Genomic DNA, 20,008 nt, shown 5'->3' with positions numbered 1-20,008 from the left:
GACTGTTTTAAATATCTGAGAATGCATTCAGAGGCATGTGTTAATAAGCACACTAGGTTCATTCGAAGGTTACAGAGCTTTATTTAAAGGTTACATTTAAGAGTAAAATAGAATCAGAATTTAATCAAAAATATTCTCTTACACTTGGAATAACTGAATTATTTTGTTGTAAAGCATTTTGTGTAACTGTAGATATGTTTTTGTGTGAAAAACCTTCACACAAAAAATATAATCATCTTTCTGATCATTTTTTACAGCAGTGAAGAGTGAGGATGACTGGAAAGTGAGTTACTATCAGACTGAAATCTGTGCTGATAAAGGATCAACTGTGATCATACGTTGCTCATATGATTATCCAGAAATAATAAATGGAGTCAACACCACTGTTGAAAAAAGATTCTGGTTCATCAGAACTGAAGGAGAACCTGTAGACCTGAGAGAAGATCCAGAATACAAAGATCGAGTGACGTACATCAGTTATTCAAAGAGTGGTTATCTGAAAATCTCTGGAGTGAGAGAGAGCGACTCAGCAGTTTATAAGTTCATGTTCATAACAAACCATCAAAGTGGACGTTACATCGGAGAACCTGGAGTGAGATTAACTGTTGGAGGTAAAACTCATCAGATTATTAATATTTACATTTTTGTGACTTAACGATAAATAAAATGTCTCCAAAGTTGTTTTTTTTACGGTAATTTGTTGAAAGTTTAGTTTGAGTCGTGATCGTCCATCAGATCATTTCTTCTAAATCTGTCACTGACCTGCACAGATTTCTTCCCAAGTTCAAAAGCCTCCAAGTGTTTCCAGAGAACAAAGAGAAGACTCTTCCTGAGCTCACAGGGAGCTGAAGATCTCCTCTGATCTCCTTCATGAAGTTCTGAACATTTCAGCTGAATGTCTCCTTGATGCTGTTGCAGACTTTCACTAACATCCATGTTTTCATCACATTCCAGACCTCCAGGTTCTGCTGGTTTCCACATCAGTCCAGCAGGAAGATTCAGACGTTCAGCTAAAGTGTTTCAACAGATGTGATCCAAAAGGTTTGAATAAATATGTCTGGTTCAAAAACGGAGAAGAAACCAGATCAACAACACGGTCCAGAACCAGTCAGATGTTTACGTGCAGAAGCAACATTTCTTCCACAGACAGGATCTCTTGTTCTCTGAGTTCCTCAAAGACGCATCAAAGTCCTGAAGTTTGTGAGTTCACTCTGTAAAACACTAATATTTAAACATTTACAGAAACAGGAGGTTCTTTATATCTGTCTATTATTATCTATTAAAGATTTAAGTAGCTTTAAAAAAAAATCACAATTAAATTGTAGGAAAGTTGATTATAAATTGATGAAAGAAAAAAAATGTCCATATTTAAATCATTTAAAGTTATTAAAGAGAAAATAAGAGTTTTTCCAGAGCAGAAGAGTTTCTCCAAATCTCTGATCAGATCATGATCTTGTTTATCTTCAGGAGCTTCAGCAGGTCATCACATTTGTTTTTAGTCTCTTTGTGTGGATTCTCAGTAACAACAAACTGATGATGAACGACTGAACAACTTCATTCACTTCACTTTTTATGACCCAATCTTCTTCAACTATTACCACCTCTCTCCTCTTTCTTTCATCATCTCAAAGCTCAGTGACAGAAGGTCAGAGCTGTAACCATGACAACGCTCAACTTTGTAGAATTTATGGACACTTCTGTAAGATTTTGGTGTTTTTCTTTGTTTTGAAAAATTACATTTTATACCAAAATGCTAAAAAAACAAGAGAGGAAAATTGTCCTGTTAGTTCACATATTTACATATAAATCTTCATTAACATCATCTGTCACGTTTTAATAATTAATCAAACCACTGAATCCATAGTTCAAACATTGGAGACACATCTTTGTAGATTGAGAAGTCATAATCATAATATCACAAATCAGGACATCAGTTCTTCTTATGTGAGTTTTGTTTGTTTTTTGGACATCAGTTTTTGTTTTTGTTTATTAGAGTTTGTCAGTCTGTCAATCATCCTCACGTTTCTATTTTGGCGACTTTGATAAAGAAAACTGATTGACTTGTTTTGCTAAATGTTGACTAATATTTTGTTTAGGTGTAAATCTCACATGTGTGTAAAAAACAAATGAATCTAAACATGTTTCTGATGATTTCTCTGTTCCAGACCTGCAGACAGACTGGAAAGTGAAATACTATCAGACTGAAAAATGTGCTAATAAAGGATCAACTGTGGTCATATGGTACATATATGATTATCCAGAAATGATAAATGGAGTCAGCACCATTGTTGAAAAAAGATTCTGGTTCATCAGAACTGAAGGAGAACCTGTAGACCTGAAAGAAGATCCAGAATACAAAGATCGAGTGACTTACGACTGTTACTCAAAGATCTGTTATCTGAGAATCTCTGGAGTGAGAGAGAGCGACTCAGCAGTTTATAAGTTCATGTTCATAACAAACCATCAAACTGGACATCACATCGGAGAACCTGGAGTGAGAATAACTGTTAGAGGTAAAACTCTCAGATTAACATTTCAGTTAACAATATCTTTCACAGTGAACATTTCAGCTGAATGTCTCCTTGATGCTGTTGCAGACTTTCACTAACATCCATGTTTTCATCATATTCCAGACCTCCAGGTTCTGCCGGTTTCCACATCAGTCCACCTGGGATATCTCTACGTTCAGCTAAAGTGTTTCAACAGATGTGATCCAAAAGGTTTGGAGGAATATGTCTGGTTCAAAAACGGAGAAGAAATCAGATCAATGATTTTGACTTCCAGGAGTCAAAAGTTTTGGCACAAAGGAAACATTTCTTCCACAGACAGGATCTCTTGTTCTCTGAGTTCATCAAAGACGAAACAAAGTCCTGAAGTTTGTGAGTTCACTCTATAAAACACTAATATAAATCCATTTACACAAACAGAACAAACTTGATTTCTGTCAATTATTCTCCATAAAAGGTTTGTGTATTTTTTAAAATAAAACACATACAAATAAAATTGTTTTTACTTCAAAGTGATCATTATAAACAAGTACATTGAAAGAGTTAACTAAAAGTTGATGGAAGGAAATACTTGTTTGACTTGGAGCTGCAGTGCAGATCGTCTCTCCTTCATCCTGTCATCACAAGGAAATGTTTCTGGAAAAAAATGGCTTTTTTTTACCTCTTTATTGTTACTCGTTAGAGCACCTTTCTGGGTCCTGAACCGTTAAAATGCTAGAACGTTATTGCTAAGGCAAATTCAATATTTTTTTTCTTTTACTGATACATATTTTGTTGTGAAAATCAGACCATGTTCACTATTCTCCTGAAAACAAATATTTCTTAATTTACAAAAAAGCACCATGAATTTGTGGATAAAAGCAACTTGTATATGACAAATAGTTGCAGTACTTAAATGAACTTTAGCATGTTATTACAATGAAAGACATATTAATGTTAGGGCAGGGTTTTTATCTTGTCATTCTCTTAAAAAAATAGAAAAATAGTTCTGATACATTGCTATATATCCCAAGAATATATACATGTATTGTATTGTATCAAATAGTTTGCTTTTTGTAAAAACCAATTTAAAAATACCAAGATTAACATACTAATATTTGATTTAATATTTATTTTGTGTTTGTATTGTGAGACATGAACAAACTTTAAGTAAATAAGTCCGATGTGATTCGACCTCAATGTCTTTCTGATAATGTCCTCCTCATCGTGGATTATCCCTTACATGATAGATAATAGTTAGTGTCTCGCACAAGAATACTCCAACACATGGGTAGGCAAGGCATTAATTTAACCTGCAACCTTCTGATCAGTGCACCACGGTGATGAACTTGTTAATTTGACCAAAATACTTTCATGTAAATATTTATCAACAGGCTCTGTCCCATTTTACTTAATAATAATATAAAATTAAAAGCTTGGAGACACATTTTTGTTATCTAAGAGCTTATAATACAATAAAATATCACATCAGTTCTTTAGATGTTTCCGTCCATTTCTCCTAAAAATAAAGTTTTCTTGTTCTTTTCCAGATGCTCCACAAACTCCAACTGTATCCCTGGATCCCCCCACAGAGATCCTGGAGGGCAGTTCAGTGACTCTGACCTGCAGCAGTGATGCTAACCCAGCAGCTAACTACTTCTGGTACAAAAGGACAAATTCAGATGCGGAACTTATCTCAGTGGATCCAAAATTTGTCCTCAGCTCCATCCAGTCCAGCGATTCTGGGGAATATTACTGTAAAGTCCAGAACCAGCTGGGTTGGGAAACCGCAGACATTAAACTTGTGGTGAAATGTGAGTTTTTTCCTTGTTTGTTTTTCCACACTAGATCTTGACAAAGTGATCCACTTTAAATGTTTTGAATGTTTTTGTGTTACTAGATATTTTAGGACAGGATACAAATAAACAGATTTAACAAGTATATATATATATATATATATATATATGTTGTTCACCTTTTGGCTTATCCCATTTCGCTGGATTACCTTCCTGACGTAACCCTGTGTTTGAAAGGCACAGGGGAACCAGGTTAGGCAGCAGCGTCAAGGGTCTTGCCTAAGGACCCAATCTGGATGGAGACCAATGGACGCCGTGGGTTTTTGTCATGTTTTGGGTACTTTATTCAAGGCTTTAACTCCTGTAACCAAGCCTGGTATTGTACATTTGGGTCCACCACCATTTCCTGACAAAAAAGCTGGAACAAATGATGAGAAGAATATTAATCCAGAACGTTTTTGTTGAGGTGAAAATCCAACATTTCTAACGGATTCACTAAAACTAACAATGTAAAGTCTGAAAAACACAGAGTTGCTGTTTTGTTTGAAAAAAAAATCATGAACGAAAGTAAAAAATAAACTTCTGATTGAGATGGTATCAACACTTTTGTGTTTTTTACTTGAAACGTTTGTAACAAGCAGGATTTTTGAGAGCAGCTTTGAACTTTAGTTAGGCTTCACTTTAAATCAGGACTAATCAGCAACTTTTAAAATATGGGGTAAATAATTCACTGAAATGTCTACTTATTGCGTAAATAATTACACAATTAAAGTTTTTTATAGAATGAACACTTTTTTGTGTTAAAAGTCAAAATAAGAATTTTCTAGAGACTGACCTCCATACTTGTTCTCTTTCAGGCCCCGGGAAGACAAAGAAAAAACGAGGAGAGAGGGAGAGAAGCTCCTGCCACCCAAAGACCCAAAGGTGAGCTCAAACAATCATGTTATCGTCTTTAATGCTGCTTGTTACCTTCATTTATCATCTGAGCTCAATAGTAAACCTTTTAATCGGTTACATCCCAACTGTCATTTCTTATGTAGCTTAATGTTCAACTTGTTCTTTAAAATTTAAGGGAGAAGAAGTGAGAAAAGTGAAGGCTTTGCTTCTGTTTCCACTGTACAGCACTTATAGTGTTATTGTGTGTGGAGAGTGTTGAATAAAGATTGAGTTGATTTAATCTTTGTTCGATCCCTTCAGGAGGACTAAAAAAATCAGAAAGAAGAGTGGGGAACAGCAGCCTTCCAAAGACCCACCGACTCAGCAGAAAACGAACAAGGTAACTCTGCCAGAGGCCCCATTGTCTACATGATCTAGTTTACAATCTAATCAACATAATCTCGACCAATCGACTGATCCTGGAAGTTCTACTACATAGTGAGGTCCCCCTCTGTGGAGGGAACTAAGAGAACTCGTGAATGTGGTGGTGGGGGAGCGGTCAGCCGGGCAGAGATACTGTCACGATGGCAAAAGGAGGCAACCGCGACCTTGTGGCCTCTTTAGAAATGGCTTACATTCAATGACTCTTTCCAGTCCCAGTTTAAAAAAAACCTGCAAAACATCTGGATTTTTACCTCCCACTTGATCCAAACATAACAGCCAAATGTAAATGGAGTGTACTTAAATAGCACTTTACAGTCACATTTCCATTTACACACTGATGGCGGCTCCACTGTCGAGCACTGGCGCCAACTCTTCACCAGGACCAATGTGGGGTTCAGTGTCTTCAGTGTCGGGCAGGGTAGGAATTGAACCCGCAATCTTCTGGTCAGAGGTTGACTGCCCTGTCGCTGCACCACAGCTGCCCCATTTAATGTAATAAGAGTTGAAGTTCATTCAAAGACCTAATTAAAGCCAAATAAACATTTTTTTCTCCAATTCTATGCTTAAATCTTAGAATATGTTTATGTCCGTCTTTTGTCTTCTGTTCACTTTACATTTCCCTTCTTCTGCACAACCATCACTGGTGGTCAAGGCATCCAGACCAGCAGCAGCGACCCCGAAACGATCATCAGCGGCGATCAGGGGATCCAGACGAGGAGTGGCAACCCGGAAGTGCCTGCCGGCAGCGTTTTGGGAATTCCCCCAAACAGCCTAGACGTGAGGTAAAGGTGCTGCTGTCACGCCTGTGAGGAGAAACAGCCACTGCTACACTTGCAGGGGTTATTCATTAAAGAGTAATCCAGTTTTCTGATCTCTCACACTAAAGAAGAATACATTTGTGTCTCTTGAACAGATGAATGAATTTCTGCAGAAACAAAAAGAGATGTTCACATCTTTGTTACAGCAGGAACATTTGACAGGATTTGTGAAATTAGTCACGAAAACATTGAATGCTAGACTATGTGGATGGCTATCATTGAGATCTTATCAATAATACTCCTATTATTGATCCGGTATTCTTATTGATACTTGACTGTGTGAAAACAAGGAGGGAGAAGACCAAAAACAAACTGTGTACATGAAAACTTTTTACTTTAGAAAACTTAAAACACAACATGTTAATTTAACATCCTTTGCAACAGTAGAGTAAAATAATCAATAAATACTAATGTGTCTTTAATAATCACAAACACCTCAAGGTTACGACCCAAAGAAACACTGAAATTAAGAACCAAAATGCCGAGTATCTGTACCAGTTTTGGTTCTGCATCCCTACTAGACTAGAGGTGGTTGCCATAAATGAAAATGAATCTCCAGTTCACCGAAGAAGAAGGTGATGAAATCAAAGTCAACCCAAGTAAACAATCAGATCACAGTAAATCGATGCAAGTCGACATTTCAAAAATATGTCATTGTCTTTTAACATTTACTGACAAACGGGAATATCTGGAGATTCAGGAGGACCAATCTTATTTTTGAAGGGGTCACTCAAACACAGTGAATCATGGGATGATTCTGAAGGGAAAGTTAGACACATCATTTAGGAGAAGCTGCAGGTTTCAGGTGAAATAGAACTAGAAAGAGCCCATCATGCTGGGTGAATGGAACAGTCATGGTAGACTAACCCCGGGCTCACATGTTAGCGTTACAGTTCTGATGCGAGCGCCGCAGTCTTTACATAACTTTAAAAGTGTGAGAGGAAATCCCACCGCAGGCGTTCACATCCTACGTCTGCGGTCAGACTCTCAAATTTCGCCGGACGACGTAGCTGAACCGCAGGAAATAAAGGCGGATTAGCATGAACATCTGTGAGTTTGGAGTTTTGCGAGGTCGGCAGTAGAGCCTGTAGCTGCAGCCAACCTGTAGCTAATATGACCCATCGGCTGTAGCTAGACCACTCCCTCATCGCACCTGAGCTGTGACGCTATCCGTGTGAGCCCAGGGTTAGGCCTACTGTGGTATCATTTGTCAGATTCAAGAATAAATTAAGAGTATTATAAAGGACATAAAAGGTGCTAATATAGCCATATATACATAAATGAAGACTTTACAGACCTCATATCGAACAATCATGAGAGCCTCAGCCTCAGTTTTTCCTCTTTTTATCCACAATATCTTTTACAGATTGTTGGGACTACCCATTGAGGAAAAATGTTTCTTGAGTTCTGTATATATTGTGGAGGAATCCAAAAGGACTATGATGTTTGCAGATGATCTTGTGATTTGTAGTGAGAGCAGGGAACAGGTGGAGGTGGAGTTAGAGAGGTGGAGGTTTGCCCTGGAAAGGAGAGGAATGAAGGTTAGCCGCAGTAAGACAGAGTACATGTGTGTGAATGAGAGGAACCAGAGAGGAAGAGTGAGGTTACAGGGAGAAGAGATAAAGAAGGGGGAGGAGTTTAAGTATTTAGGGCAGGGACTGCTAACTCCAGGCCTCGAGGGCTGCATTTCTGCATGTTTCCTAACATCCCCTGCTCCGGCATGTTCTAGACACACCTGAACCAGGTAATCAGTCATGAGTAGGGGTTGGATATCTGGAAATCATGCAGACACTGCAGCCCTCGAGGCCTGGAGTTGCCTATTCCTGATCTAGGGTCAGCAGTCCAGAGTCATAGAGAGTGTGCAAAAGAAGTGAAGAAGCAAGTCCAGACAGATAAAGATGCTGAGGTCCTTTATGGGAGTAACCAGGATGGATAGGATCCTGAAGGAGTCCATCAGTACCAATCATATAACTTCCAAGACTATCACCTCCCCTCCTGGATTTCAAACCTTAAACATTTGGTCACCCGAAGCAATAACTGTTGCTAACTCATTCTCTATTCTGTTTCCTCTCTGCATGACACTTCAATCAACCCCCTTTAGGACCACAAGAAGAGACCGACACCGATAGTACATGCAGAAATGTACGATCCTGTGTGTGGAATTCGAAGTGAACTCTGTGTCAAACCTCTACAACAAGTTGAAGACAAGCAGAACAATTGTTTTATTGGATCTAACTTGCAAAAGATCTCTTTACAGCTTCAAGAATCAATGGAATTTACAATGGCTTGTAATGTGAATAACATAACTTCTGTTTTTACTGAAGAATGAGTCTCGACTCCTTTGAGACCAAAACCAATGATTTTAACTAATAGCAGTTGTAAAAGTTGATCAATGTTATGTGGATTATGAAGCATTTTATTTGGTCACAAATAGGACTTGTAACACACATAAGTCGGATTCAAACTTTGTTTATTGGGAATGAACTATTTTCTTTATGAAGTAATACAAGAGGCCCCTCAGAGGCTGGAATTGGATTCCACCTCTGATATTTGAATATCCACATTCATTAGAACACGCAAGCACCCGAACTCACAAAATGATTGGTTCAAGTCTTCCCTCCCCTTAAGTTTAAAACTTACTGCACTGGCCAAGCAGCTCTTTTTTCAGTTTTTATTATTTTTTTTCTATAGTTTTTCCATCTTCCTGAGTTTGTTGCTTCAAATGAACAAGAAATAACTAAGTTGTTCAATTCCTAAGAATAAGCAAGTTTCCGCACACCTGTTCTTGTTTTAAACAAATTCTTTTTCCTTTTTTTTACATTTGTTGCCTCCAGATAATTTTAAAAACCGCATCTGACATTTTTATATTTTTAATGCTTTTATTTTGAAACAGATTTTTCACGCATGCTAGATCTATAAGTTCCGTCGCCCAGCCAGCTCCATAACTTATAATTTTGGTCATAAACTCCAAAGAAAGAGATCACTCTATCACTCTAATTCAAGTGACCTGAACTGAGCAAAACCAGGAGATTTTCTTCTGGAAGAACCTTTAATCTCTCGTACATCTGGTTGAAGATCATGGAGGTGCAAAGCTTCATTCCAGAATCCTCCTCTGGTAATGGGACATTCGAACCCTTCTCAACGGAATGAACCAAAACCAGGTTGGAGGAGCACAACCTCCGACTCGTTCAGTCACTGTGAAGATGAACGTTATCTTGTCGAACGTCAAGTCTTAGCCCAAATTTCCCCCTTTTAGGAGCCCTCCTCCGCTCATCACATAAACACCTTTCCATACAAAACACACTTAATTCCTCCACACACACTTAGCACACCTCTCATTTCCATGTTTTATTTTGTATTTTGTTTTTATCATATTTCCAGTATATTAATTGAAAGCTTGTGTCTTATGTTTTACATATGCTGATTGCTTTTGAAAATATGTTCTTACGTCCAGAATTTCCTGTTTGTTTTAACCTCATTTTATTCAATAAATATTCAAAGGATTCTGTTTAGATTTCATTATTTATTCTAATAGAAAGTCCCTTCAAAAGTAGGAACTACTTAAGATTAAGAGACTGGTAAATCAATGATTCCTTTTTTGATAATGATTATTGAGCAATATGTTTCTTTCAATATGAATTTTATTATTGATAATAATAATAATAATAATAAATGTTATTTATCAGGCGCCTTTTATGGAACTCAAGGTCACCGAACAAGGATAAAAGCACAAATAGCAGCAGCAGCTGGCTGTCGCTCCTGCATTTTGTTCCACGTCATCACCGTGTGGTTCTGGTTGAGCTGGTTGGCGCTGATATGGAGGAGGGGTAGAGTCCAGACTCGTTCCGATTGCAGCACTCCAGAGATTCTGTGTAGAAGGGTAAAGAAAAGAAGAGGGTGCTGAGGAAATTTCCTTATTTTCAGTCGATTCATCAGACTTTTTTTACTGTTATCTCTTTTTTGTTTTCTATTTTCAGGGCAGTCAGGGCCCTGCAGGCCTTCTGCCTCTCCCTCTTTTTACACTCCGCTTCCCAAACTTTCAAACATTCATTCATATCATCCATTCGCTTAATTTCCTTTGTTTTAACTCTTGAGTCTGAACCTCTGCTCTGTTTCTCATTTGAATTACCCATTTTCTGTCCAATCTCACAGGACTTCAATTATACACCTGATCTCGATTGGTTAGTGTGACAGAAGTTCGTTGGTCTCCCAGAAATTTCTGGTCACAACCTGTTATTATCAAATTCCCTGTTCTCCAGGTCTGCACTACCTGGTCTGGTACAACGAATCAAGTTATACTCACAGGACTCGACTCACGTATCATTTTACTGCTACCCGCTCTTGCGATAATTGATTAAATTTTGCTCACAGGACTCACTTATCAAGGGTTTCAGCAAATTGATTTTTTTTTTTTTTTTAAAACGCTTGACTCATTTCAGGGCAAAAGTCCGGTGTTATTAATGTTCCAAATCAACCTATGCAAACAAAAAACACTGGAAATATTTTAGAATAGAATCTTCCTCACCGGATCTATTTATCCACCGAAGTCCGATGATTCCGTCGCGGTTGATCGAGATCACAGACCACAGTCCTCGTCACTCTGTTGGATTTGGTGAGATGAGGCTGAATCTTTGTGATTCAGGATGGCCAATCCCTCTGGTCCGATCCTCCGACGAACACACGCGGAATCCTGTTCGTGACGCCAAGATTGTGGTGGAATATTTGTTGATCCGATGAAATAAAGAAATGTTGTCAGACGGTTTCAAGAATGTTTATTAAACAGAGCAGAGAAAAGTACACGCTTTGGAGCATGGAGGAGAGGTCTGCAGAGCTCTGATCTGTGATGAAGGACGCTCACATTTTATAGTCATACAATCAGCTGTTAATCAGGAGCTTAAGATGGAAATGTACGTGTCATATCTAATATGGACAAGATGTTCTAATGAAATCAAAATGTTTACACATTGTGGTCAGGGTGTTCTGAAAATAAGAAAACAAAGCTTGTGGCTTCATCTGCTTCTTGTCAACACACGAATCCAACAGGTTTGTGCTGATTTAAGGTTATAAGAATTAACAAAAAGAAAACCTTTGATCCTCAGTGGTTTAGATAGCCTGATCCAGATAATAAAGTAAGGATCACTGAGAACAGCAGCTCTCTGATGAGGTTGATGATGTTTTTCCGAGTCGTGCCGTCACCTCGTCTTCAACCTGCTGAGCGTCCTCCAGAGACAGACACAGTTGTATTTATCCATTAAACCTGACCAGAATGACCACCTAGAGAAACTGAATTCATGCATCAGAGACATTAAGACCTGGATGACAATTAATTACCTCCTTCTGAACCCAGAAAAAACTGAGGTCATGATACTGGGTCCTAAACACCTGAGAGATGCTCTCTCAGATCAGATAGTCTCCCTGGATGGTGTAAATGTTGCCTCCAATTCTTCAGTCAGAAACTTAGGGGTTTCATTTGACTAGGATTTATCATTTAAGGCTCACATATCTCAAGCTTGTAAAACTGCATTTTTTCATCTACGTAATATAGCTAGGATCAGGAATATGTTATCTAAAAGTGATGCTGAAAAACTCATCCATGCATTTGTTACGTCTAGACTGGATTACTGTAACTCTTTACTAATAGCATGCCCGAAAAGTTCTTTAAAAAGTTTTCAGCTTGTCCAGAATGCAGCAGCAAGATTGTTAGCAGGAACTAGTAGAAGAGAACACATCACTCCGGTGTTAGCTTCTCTCCACTGGCTCCCAGTTGAATCCAGGATCAAGTTCAAAATCCTCCTGTTAACCTATAAGGCTCTGAATGGTGTGGCCCCATCCTATATTAGAGATCTCATAGTTCCTTACCAACCAATCAGAACACTTCGTTCACAAAATGCTGGACTGCTTGTAGTTCCTAGAATTTCTAAAAGTACAGTTGGAGGTAGAACCTTCAGCCATCAAGCCCCTGTTCTATGGAATAAGCTCCCAGCTCATACTTCTCCTCTCTTCTATTCTTTATTATTTATTGTATTTAGTTCTCCATGCTTTTGTTGGTGCAGTTCCATTCACATGTTGTTCTTCTTTCCCACTCTCCTCTGGGGAGCGGGAGAGATTTCAGATCCCCGGTGGATCGCCCACGCTCCCACTCTTGGCCGTGGACCACGCCCCCGACACCATCCTGCATCTCTGAGTGAGAGTGATTCCTGCTGGGTCGTCTGTCCTCCTGGTCGTGGACTGCACTTCTGCTTCATCTTGACTATGAACTTCATCATCACTCGTCCCTCAGCTTTATCTGAATGAACTCTTAGATACGTAGTTGTAGAAGCTAATTTTTCTTTAACTGTTCTGGTATCGCCTGTCCGTCCTGGGATAGGATCTCTCCTTCATGTGGGAATCCCTAAGGTTTCTTCTTTTTTCCTGAATCAGGTTTTTTAGGAGTTTTTCCTTACCGGGAGGGAGGGTCTAAGGGCAGGGATAACCAGTTTATGTAGTCTGTTTAGTTTTTAACAATTGTTTATATTTTGAAGCCCAATGAGGCAAATCTCTTTGTGATTTTGGGCTATATAAATAAAATTGAATTGAATTGAATTGAATTAATTGTTGAATGTACCTCAGTGTTCAGATTGAATGTAACTCTTGTCTGTTTGCTCCTTGTTGCAAGTAAAACTTTATAAGATATGTTTTGACTCTTGACTCTTATTCAATCTGTTAGTATGTCTGGAAAACTGGATACAAACTAACAGCATTTGTTTATAATCCATTTTCATAAAACGTTTCCTGACATCTGTCATTTCCCTTGTATTACAATGTATTGTTTTGCTTTTGTTCTATTATGGAAAAGAAATAAAGACGTTACTGTAAATAAATCACTGTGTGATGCTGTGTGTTCTGGCTCTAGCAGATACTGTATCACATTGATCAGGTCTATCCTGCTGCTGCATTAGTCTAATAATGGTAATAATTCAGGTTGAACAAATTAAATTAGTAGATCTATTCACAACAAAAATCACCTACTGGGAACCCTTTTCTAGCAAATGCTGACATGTCATTACATCGTGCAGAACAGGAATTTAACGGTGTTTGAAAGAAGATTGCTGGCGGCTAAGAGGAATGTTAAAGAGGAAAGCGGAAGCGCTATCTTAGTGCTATATTGGTGCTTTCTAATGTCGTTGTCACTTTATTCCAGTCAGCGGGTGGACACAGTGACTCCACCCAACCGTCCCGTTCTAATCTTCTATGGACCTATAACGAATGGGGCCTCTCAGGAGATATAGGTCAGAACTGTTTACTGGGTCCATTTAACAATGAAAACGCTCAAAATACCGGATTGAACCGGACTGTTCCGTACCCGACTGCTCAGTGGAAACGTGGCGTTGTAATGCTGACATGTTGATTTCTTACAGTTTATCACAACAGCAAGAAAAGACGAGCGGGTTTATAGTTTGGGTGGATTTAACCGATACTAGTGAACAGAAAAGCTTTTATTTGTTTTCTAAGGAAACCACTCTGTGAAATCTCTTATCGACGATTGGCTGAGCTTCTCAGCTGTTGGATTAAACTCCGCCTCCTTGGTGGAAACAGCAGAAAAAAGAAAACCCAGGATCTCTTCTTGTATGTAACTTTACTCTGTGATGAGCAGACTTGGTTCTTTCTCAACTATTATAAAAATGTTTTAAATATTAAAAATAAAAGAAATAACAAAACATAAAACATCCAACACATACCAGTAAATGTGTTTAAGGTCAAGAGTGAAAAAAAGAAATCTGCCATAAAATGTAACTGCAAACACAACTGCTATTTTGTCAGTGGCTATGAAAAACACTTTTTGATGTTGATTAGTTAGTTTAAAACTGAACACAGTCTTTCTGCTAATGAAACATTCCTGTATATAAATGTACATTTCTTGGATTAAAGCTGCAGATTAACATACAGATGAATCTGGATTATAAAGGACTTTTTTCATTCAGCAGATCAGTCAGTCAGCTGGACTCCTGGATGGTCCGACCAGGCTGTACACCACGTCTTCTTTGTCTTCATGAGCGTCCCGTCTTCTCTTTGCTTTGACCGGTTCGATGTTGGAGTAGAGAGGATCCTCCTGCCTCTTGGTGAAGGTCACGGTGGCGTACTGAATTTCAGTCTCATCCTCTGCTGGATGTCTGGATGTTGGATCTTCACGATCAGAACCTTCACGGTTCTAAAGATCAAATGAGAATTTTGATTAGGTAGGAAACAAATTGATGTTAACCAAATCAATAATACGTTTTGGAGGATTTTTCTAACAACTTTTTAAAAACCCCTAAAAGGTTTTCTTTCTTAATAGTAAGGAAGGTTTTATTGAGACTGGACCAGGAGTGTCAAACTCAATCACACAGTGGACCAAAATCCAATATGGTATGTTATTTAAAAAATGTTCACAGATGAGAGAATGAAGGAATATAGTGGAATAAAAAGATGAAACCTGTGCATCTTTGTCTTGACTCCTGATCACTAAGGGTCCTGAGGATCTTCTTCTGCACAGAGAACATTATAACTGCATAAAATGACTGAATGAGACGTTAAATCTTGCAGGATTTGATGCACTCACCTGAAGATCTTCAGGAATAAAACAGCCAAGAAGATGAGAGTCAGGAGAACTGCAGGGATTGAACATGCAGCAGCTAAACCCACTGAACCTGCGGAACACATTTAATACATCTAAATTAAAAAAAAAATCATGGTAATGATGAGGGTCGCACAGTGGTTAGCGCTCTCGCTTCACAGCGAGTAGGCCCTGGTTTCAATTTCAGCTGGGACCGTTTGGATGTTCCCCCGTGAAGTTGTGGATTTTCTCTGGGTGCTCCTGTTTCCCCCTAAAAAAATGCTTCATAGGTTAACTGGTCACTCTAAAGAGTCCCTAGATTGGAGGGATTGTGTACCCTGAGACACACTGGCGACCTGCCCACGGTGAACCCAGACTTTCATGTTTACTACACTCTTCTTTCTGAAGATCAGGAATCAGCTTTCTTTGATGTTGCAAATATTCATACTCAAATTTTTGGGAGCAGGTTGTGAGTGTTCGAGTATTCAGATATTCATTACAGCCCGAGGATGGATGCATGATGATGATCCACTGTCAGGTAAAAATCTCATGTTGGTTCTTTGAAAGTTCTCCAGTGTCTGATCAGTCTGTGGTGATCTTTAAGATGGTCCTGTTGGAGGTCTCTTCTGTCTTTGGTCTCTGTGTTGCCTTCAAGGCTTCCTCTGGTTAGTTACTAAAGTTTGGAGGACTGGTTTTGTTTATGATGTTTACTTCTGGATCTGTATGGATCTTCAATCTCTGCACCTCTAAATTCTTTACTCACCTCACCTGTACGTTCCATCATCTGGTACTAGAGTGTAGATGTTATGCGTCTGGTCTTGTTTCCTGGTCCTCTGTGGTTACCTAGATTTCTAACCTGGTTTTCTGTCCTGACCTGAGAGTATTTACCTGTTGTGGGAGCAGCAGGTTTATGGACACACTTTTGGACAAACTTCACGAAGCGAAAATATCGCACGTCAAAACAAAAGTGGTAGACAACAATTTGACTCTAAAATCACGCTCAGTGTGAACATTGACACCAACCTCAACCTCCAGGAGCAATGTGGGGGTTCAGTGTCTTGTCCAGGGACACTTGCAGGGAAAGTGTGGTCTTTCAATAAGAGGTCACTCTTCTGCACCACAGTCACCCAAGAACATCTTTAATCCCTTTTGGAGTCAAAGTCAATGTGAATAGGGACCTGAAGATGTGAAAATGACCTCTGAAGAGGATGTGGAGTTTCAGACTGACCACTTTCTTCCATGGTCCAAAAAGAAGAACCGTGTTTTCTGTAAGCAAATCATCTTCATGCAGGACAATGAACCTTCTCATGCTGCAGGAATGCCTCTGCATTATTGGCTGCTATGGGCACAAAAAAGATCAAGTGATGGTTTGGCTCCATCCTCCTCTGATCTCAACACTATTGAAAACCTTTGGAGAATTCTCAAAACATGCAAACTCCACACAGAAAGGTCCCGACCAGGATTTGAACCAGAACGTTCTTGCTATGAAGTGCTAACCACCACACCAATCTGCACCACCATGAAGGTACATACATCTGACAAAGCTATAGTTTAGGCTAAAAAAACTTTTGATTATTTAAAACCAGAGATTTCCCTGAACCCAATCATACACAAAACAACAATCAAGAAGAACAGTTCTGCCTTCCTGCAAAACTCTGTTAGAAACTTTTCTTGTCCCAAAGAGAAAGTGGACCAGACTCATTGGAGAAAGTTCATTCAGCTCAACACCACCACCGTGAAGTCTGGAACTCCACGGTCCATGGTCTCACTGACTGAATTCAGCAGCAGAAGATATTCTAAGCTTACCTGATCCAACAGACACTTGAACAGTGGAGTTCTGCTGGCCCAGTTTGTTCTGAGCCACACAGATGTAAAGCCCTCCATCTTCTGCTGTGATGTCACTGATGGTGAACATTTGTTCTTCTGATTTAGGAGAGTCTTTGTTCTCCTTGAACCAGGTGTAGTTAGCTGCTGGGTTAGCATCACTGCTGCAGGTCAGAGTCACTGAACTGCCCTCCAGGATCTGTCCAGAACCATTGATGGTTCTGGACAGATGGACAGACGGAGACCTGGGAGGGTCTGGAGAGAAAAAAATGTTGAAAAAAGTAAACAAACAGCCTAAACAACAGCATGCTATGATTAATGTTGGCAAATATACAAACATTCACTTGGACTGGAGAAACTGTTGTCTTATCAATTGGAACCTAGAGTGTATATGAAGATATCAAGGCTCCATTTTATGCTTCTGTGAGAAGTCAGTTTGCTTACCGCTCCAATAGATCATTAGAAGACCTGGTGGGGGGCACTTCTCTCCCCCCTCCAACATCTGGACACTAAGAACACCTATGCTCGACTTCTGTTCCTGGATTACAGCTCTGCCTTTAATATCTTCAGACCGTAGAAGCTGACAGCCTAACTTGCTGAACTTGGCGTACCAGCACCCACCCAAAACCTTGATACTGGACTTCCGTGCTGACAGACCACAGATGGTGAGGATGGAAAAGACAGTCTCTGGAGAGCTGACAGTCAACACGGGAACATCCCAAAGGATGCTGTTTCAGTCCAAAGCTCTCCTCACTGTTCACATATGACTGCGCCTCGCCAGACAACATCCTCATTGAGTATGCAGACGACACAACCATCTTTGGTCTCATCAGAGGACGGGACGAGTCTGCACACAGAAACCTGGTGCACAAGATCAGCATCTATGACAGCCTCAGCTGGGAAAAAAAGCACTGTTGCCACGGTGAAGAGAGCCCAACAGAGGCTGAACTTCATCAGGCTGAAGAAGGATAGGCTCCAGTACCACACCCTCTCCAACCCTACGGGGCCTATCCTCAACAACGCATTCACAGCATGGTTTGGAAACACCAGTATGAAAGAGAAGAAGATGCTGCAAAGGGTCATCAACATGAACCGTTTCATGTGGAGGCCTGACAAAGAAAAAACATCAACCATACTTCTGGTTCTAAAGGATCAGAGTCCAGGACCAGGATCTTGACCTAACAGACTGGTTGAAGGATCCAGGTGTAAAAAGGAAAAAAAACAAACTTCTTCTCATCATATTGAACCCTGAACTGGCAGACGACACATCAACAGAGTCAGTCTGTACTTCTGTGTGTGCGAGTGTGTTTGTTATGTGTATTTAATCTTGATTTCTACAATTTGTCATTTGTTATTATTTCTTGAAATGGAGGACTGTATTTCAGGGAACCCCCTTGAAAAAAAGATGTTCCATCTCTAGGGTTTATCCTCCCACTACAGTTTAAATGAGTAAATAAAAAAATAAAAATGTGTTTTTGTTTGTTTTTTCATTACTCACACAGAACATCTATGTGCACAGATGAGTTGATCCATCCATGTTTGTTCTCAGATTTACATCTGTAGATCCCGCTGTCGTTTATGTTGATGGAGGGAAGATGATAAACATTTGCAGCATTAAGACGGTTCTTTGCTTTGAACCAGGTGTAGTTAGCTGCTGGGTTAGCATCACTGCTGCAGGTCAGAGTCACTGAACTGCCCTCCAGGATCTCAGGAGGATTCACAGAGACAGAGATGTTCTTTGGAGCATCTGGAGATGAAAGAGGAAACAGAAACTGAACTTCTTTTTGTTAAAAATCAAACAAAAATACTTCTATTCAAAAATAGATTTGCATTCTATCCTAAAAAAGTATCTAGTAACACAAAACAATAAAAAAAGAAACTTCAATGGGATTCTCTTTGCTATTAGGCAGTGTTAAATAATAATAATAAAAAGAAAAGAACTCACATTTCACCTCCAGTTTAAAGTCTGATATTTTCAAACCCAGATAGTTCTGTACTTTACAGTAATAATCTCCAGAATCTGTGGACTGGATTGAATCGAAGACAAACTGTGGACCTTGAGAGAGAATTTTCACACTTGACTTCATCTTCTTGAACCAGTTGAATTTAGCTGCTGGGTTAGCATCACTGCTGCAGGTCAGAGTCACTGATCTGCCCTCCAGAATCTCTGTGGGGGGATCCAGTGATACAGTTGGAGTTCGTGGAGCATCTGGAAAAGAACAAGAAAACTTTATTTTAAGGAGAAATGGACAGAAACACCTGAAAAACTTGAGGATGGAGAACTGATATGTTATTTTTGATTAGAACTTATTAGAGAACAAAAATGTTTCCCTCCACAGACTAATTTCCATTTCTTGTCCTTTTAGCATTTGGCTATAACATTTTAACTCTCAAATACACCAAAACATGAGTAAAAACAGAGAAATCTTAACAGAAGTTTCCAGAAATTATACCAAGTTGAGCGTTGTCATGGTTACAGCTCTGACCTTCTGTCAAAAGAGGGGAGGGGGTTGTGGAGCTCTGATTCAATGGGAACAATCAGCACGACAAAAAACGACGACACCCAAAAGATCCATTTTTAGCGCGGAGGTCTTAACCATGCATCAGTATGTGACATGGGAATGAAAATGTGTTGATTTGGGAAGATGTAGACATCGTTTTTACTACTGAAGTACCTTTGGCACCGATTAGGAACTGAAACCGAAGAACCGCTTTGACACCGGAACCGCATTAAACCCAACCGGTGCTCCACCCTACAACTAAATCCTTTCATTCTGTCACACGTACTATTAGTGCAAAGGTGAGCTGACACCTGTGCTCAGGTGAGAGTTCATGTTTTGCTGATGTGGATGATGGTGGAATGTAAAAAAGGGAGACCAAGACCCCCTGACGAGGCAGCGGATGTCACTAGATCTGGTAATTTTAGATCATTATAACTGTATTTAATTTTTTTTAGTAATTATAAATTTGAGTTGCAGATCTGTCACTGAGCTTTGAGATGATGAAAGAAAGAGGAGAGAGGTGGTAATAGTTGAAGAAGATTGGGTCATAAAAACTGAAGTGACTGAAGTTGTTCAGTCGTTCATCATCAGTTTGTTGTTACAGAGAATCCACACAAAGAGACTAAAAACAAATGTGATGACCTGCTGAAGCTCCTGAAGACCAACAAGATCATGATCTGATCGGAGATTT

At 39.4% G+C, this 20,008-nt stretch overlaps 2 protein-coding genes and 1 long non-coding RNA gene across 5 annotated transcripts in view; 2 read left to right on the top strand and 1 right to left on the bottom strand.

Annotated features, from left to right (window-relative positions):
- Positions 1-497: 497 nt before the first annotated feature.
- On the top strand, positions 498-5,367 carry LOC112157461 (titin-like). Its single transcript, XM_036214396.1, has 6 exons — positions 498-1,200; positions 2,166-2,513; positions 2,634-2,879; positions 4,037-4,300; positions 5,140-5,206; positions 5,355-5,367. Exons 1-6 carry the CDS (start codon positions 1,113-1,115, stop codon positions 5,365-5,367), a joined length of 1,026 nt encoding a protein of 341 aa, XP_036070289.1. The 5' UTR covers positions 498-1,112.
- A 115-nt stretch (positions 5,368-5,482) lies between these two features.
- LOC118599331 lies at positions 5,483-9,960 on the top strand. Its single transcript, XR_004948638.1, has 3 exons — positions 5,483-5,558; positions 6,255-6,384; positions 8,522-9,960. It is a non-coding gene; the product is annotated as an uncharacterized LOC118599331 (long non-coding RNA).
- Positions 9,961-14,018: 4,058 nt separating this feature from the next.
- LOC112157183 (B-cell receptor CD22) overlaps positions 14,019-20,008 on the bottom strand; it is an 821,740-nt gene continuing 815,750 nt past the window's right edge. Inside the window, exons 4-9 of one of the 3 annotated variants that reach the window (XM_024289787.2) lie at positions 18,762-19,025; positions 18,315-18,563; positions 16,799-17,071; positions 14,999-15,086; positions 14,873-14,921; positions 14,019-14,608 (exon numbers count right to left, since the gene is read on the bottom strand). In XM_024289787.2, coding sequence (XP_024145555.2) covers positions 14,390-14,608; positions 14,873-14,921; positions 14,999-15,086; positions 16,799-17,071; positions 18,315-18,563; positions 18,762-19,025 — 1,142 coding nt within the window. In that variant the 3' untranslated portion in view covers positions 14,019-14,389. Of the gene's footprint in view, positions 14,609-14,872; positions 14,925-14,998; positions 15,087-16,798; positions 17,072-18,314; positions 18,564-18,761; positions 19,026-20,008 lie in introns of all 3 variants that reach the window. The other 2 variants (XM_024289786.2, XM_024289789.2) reach the window with 2 other exon arrangements.

This window comes from Oryzias melastigma, linkage group LG1, assembly GCF_002922805.2.
Source record: "Oryzias melastigma strain HK-1 linkage group LG1, ASM292280v2, whole genome shotgun sequence".
Lineage (NCBI taxonomy): Eukaryota > Metazoa > Chordata > Actinopteri > Beloniformes > Adrianichthyidae > Oryzias > Oryzias melastigma.
This window is presented reverse-complemented; position numbering and strand designations above follow the sequence as displayed.

Bases quoted from the DNA above. Each gene is read 5' to 3' on its own strand.
- LOC112157461 (XM_036214396.1), top strand. From the start codon at position 1,113: ATGTTTACGTGCAGAAGCAACATTTCTTCCACAGACAGGATCTCTTGT. The intron at 2,514-2,633 runs GTAAAACTCTCA...ATCATATTCCAG, and splicing joins AGTGAGAATAACTGTTAGAG to ACCTCCAGGTTCTGCCGGTT. The intron at 2,880-4,036 runs GTGAGTTCACTC...GTTCTTTTCCAG, and splicing joins GAAACAAAGTCCTGAAGTTT to ATGCTCCACAAACTCCAACT.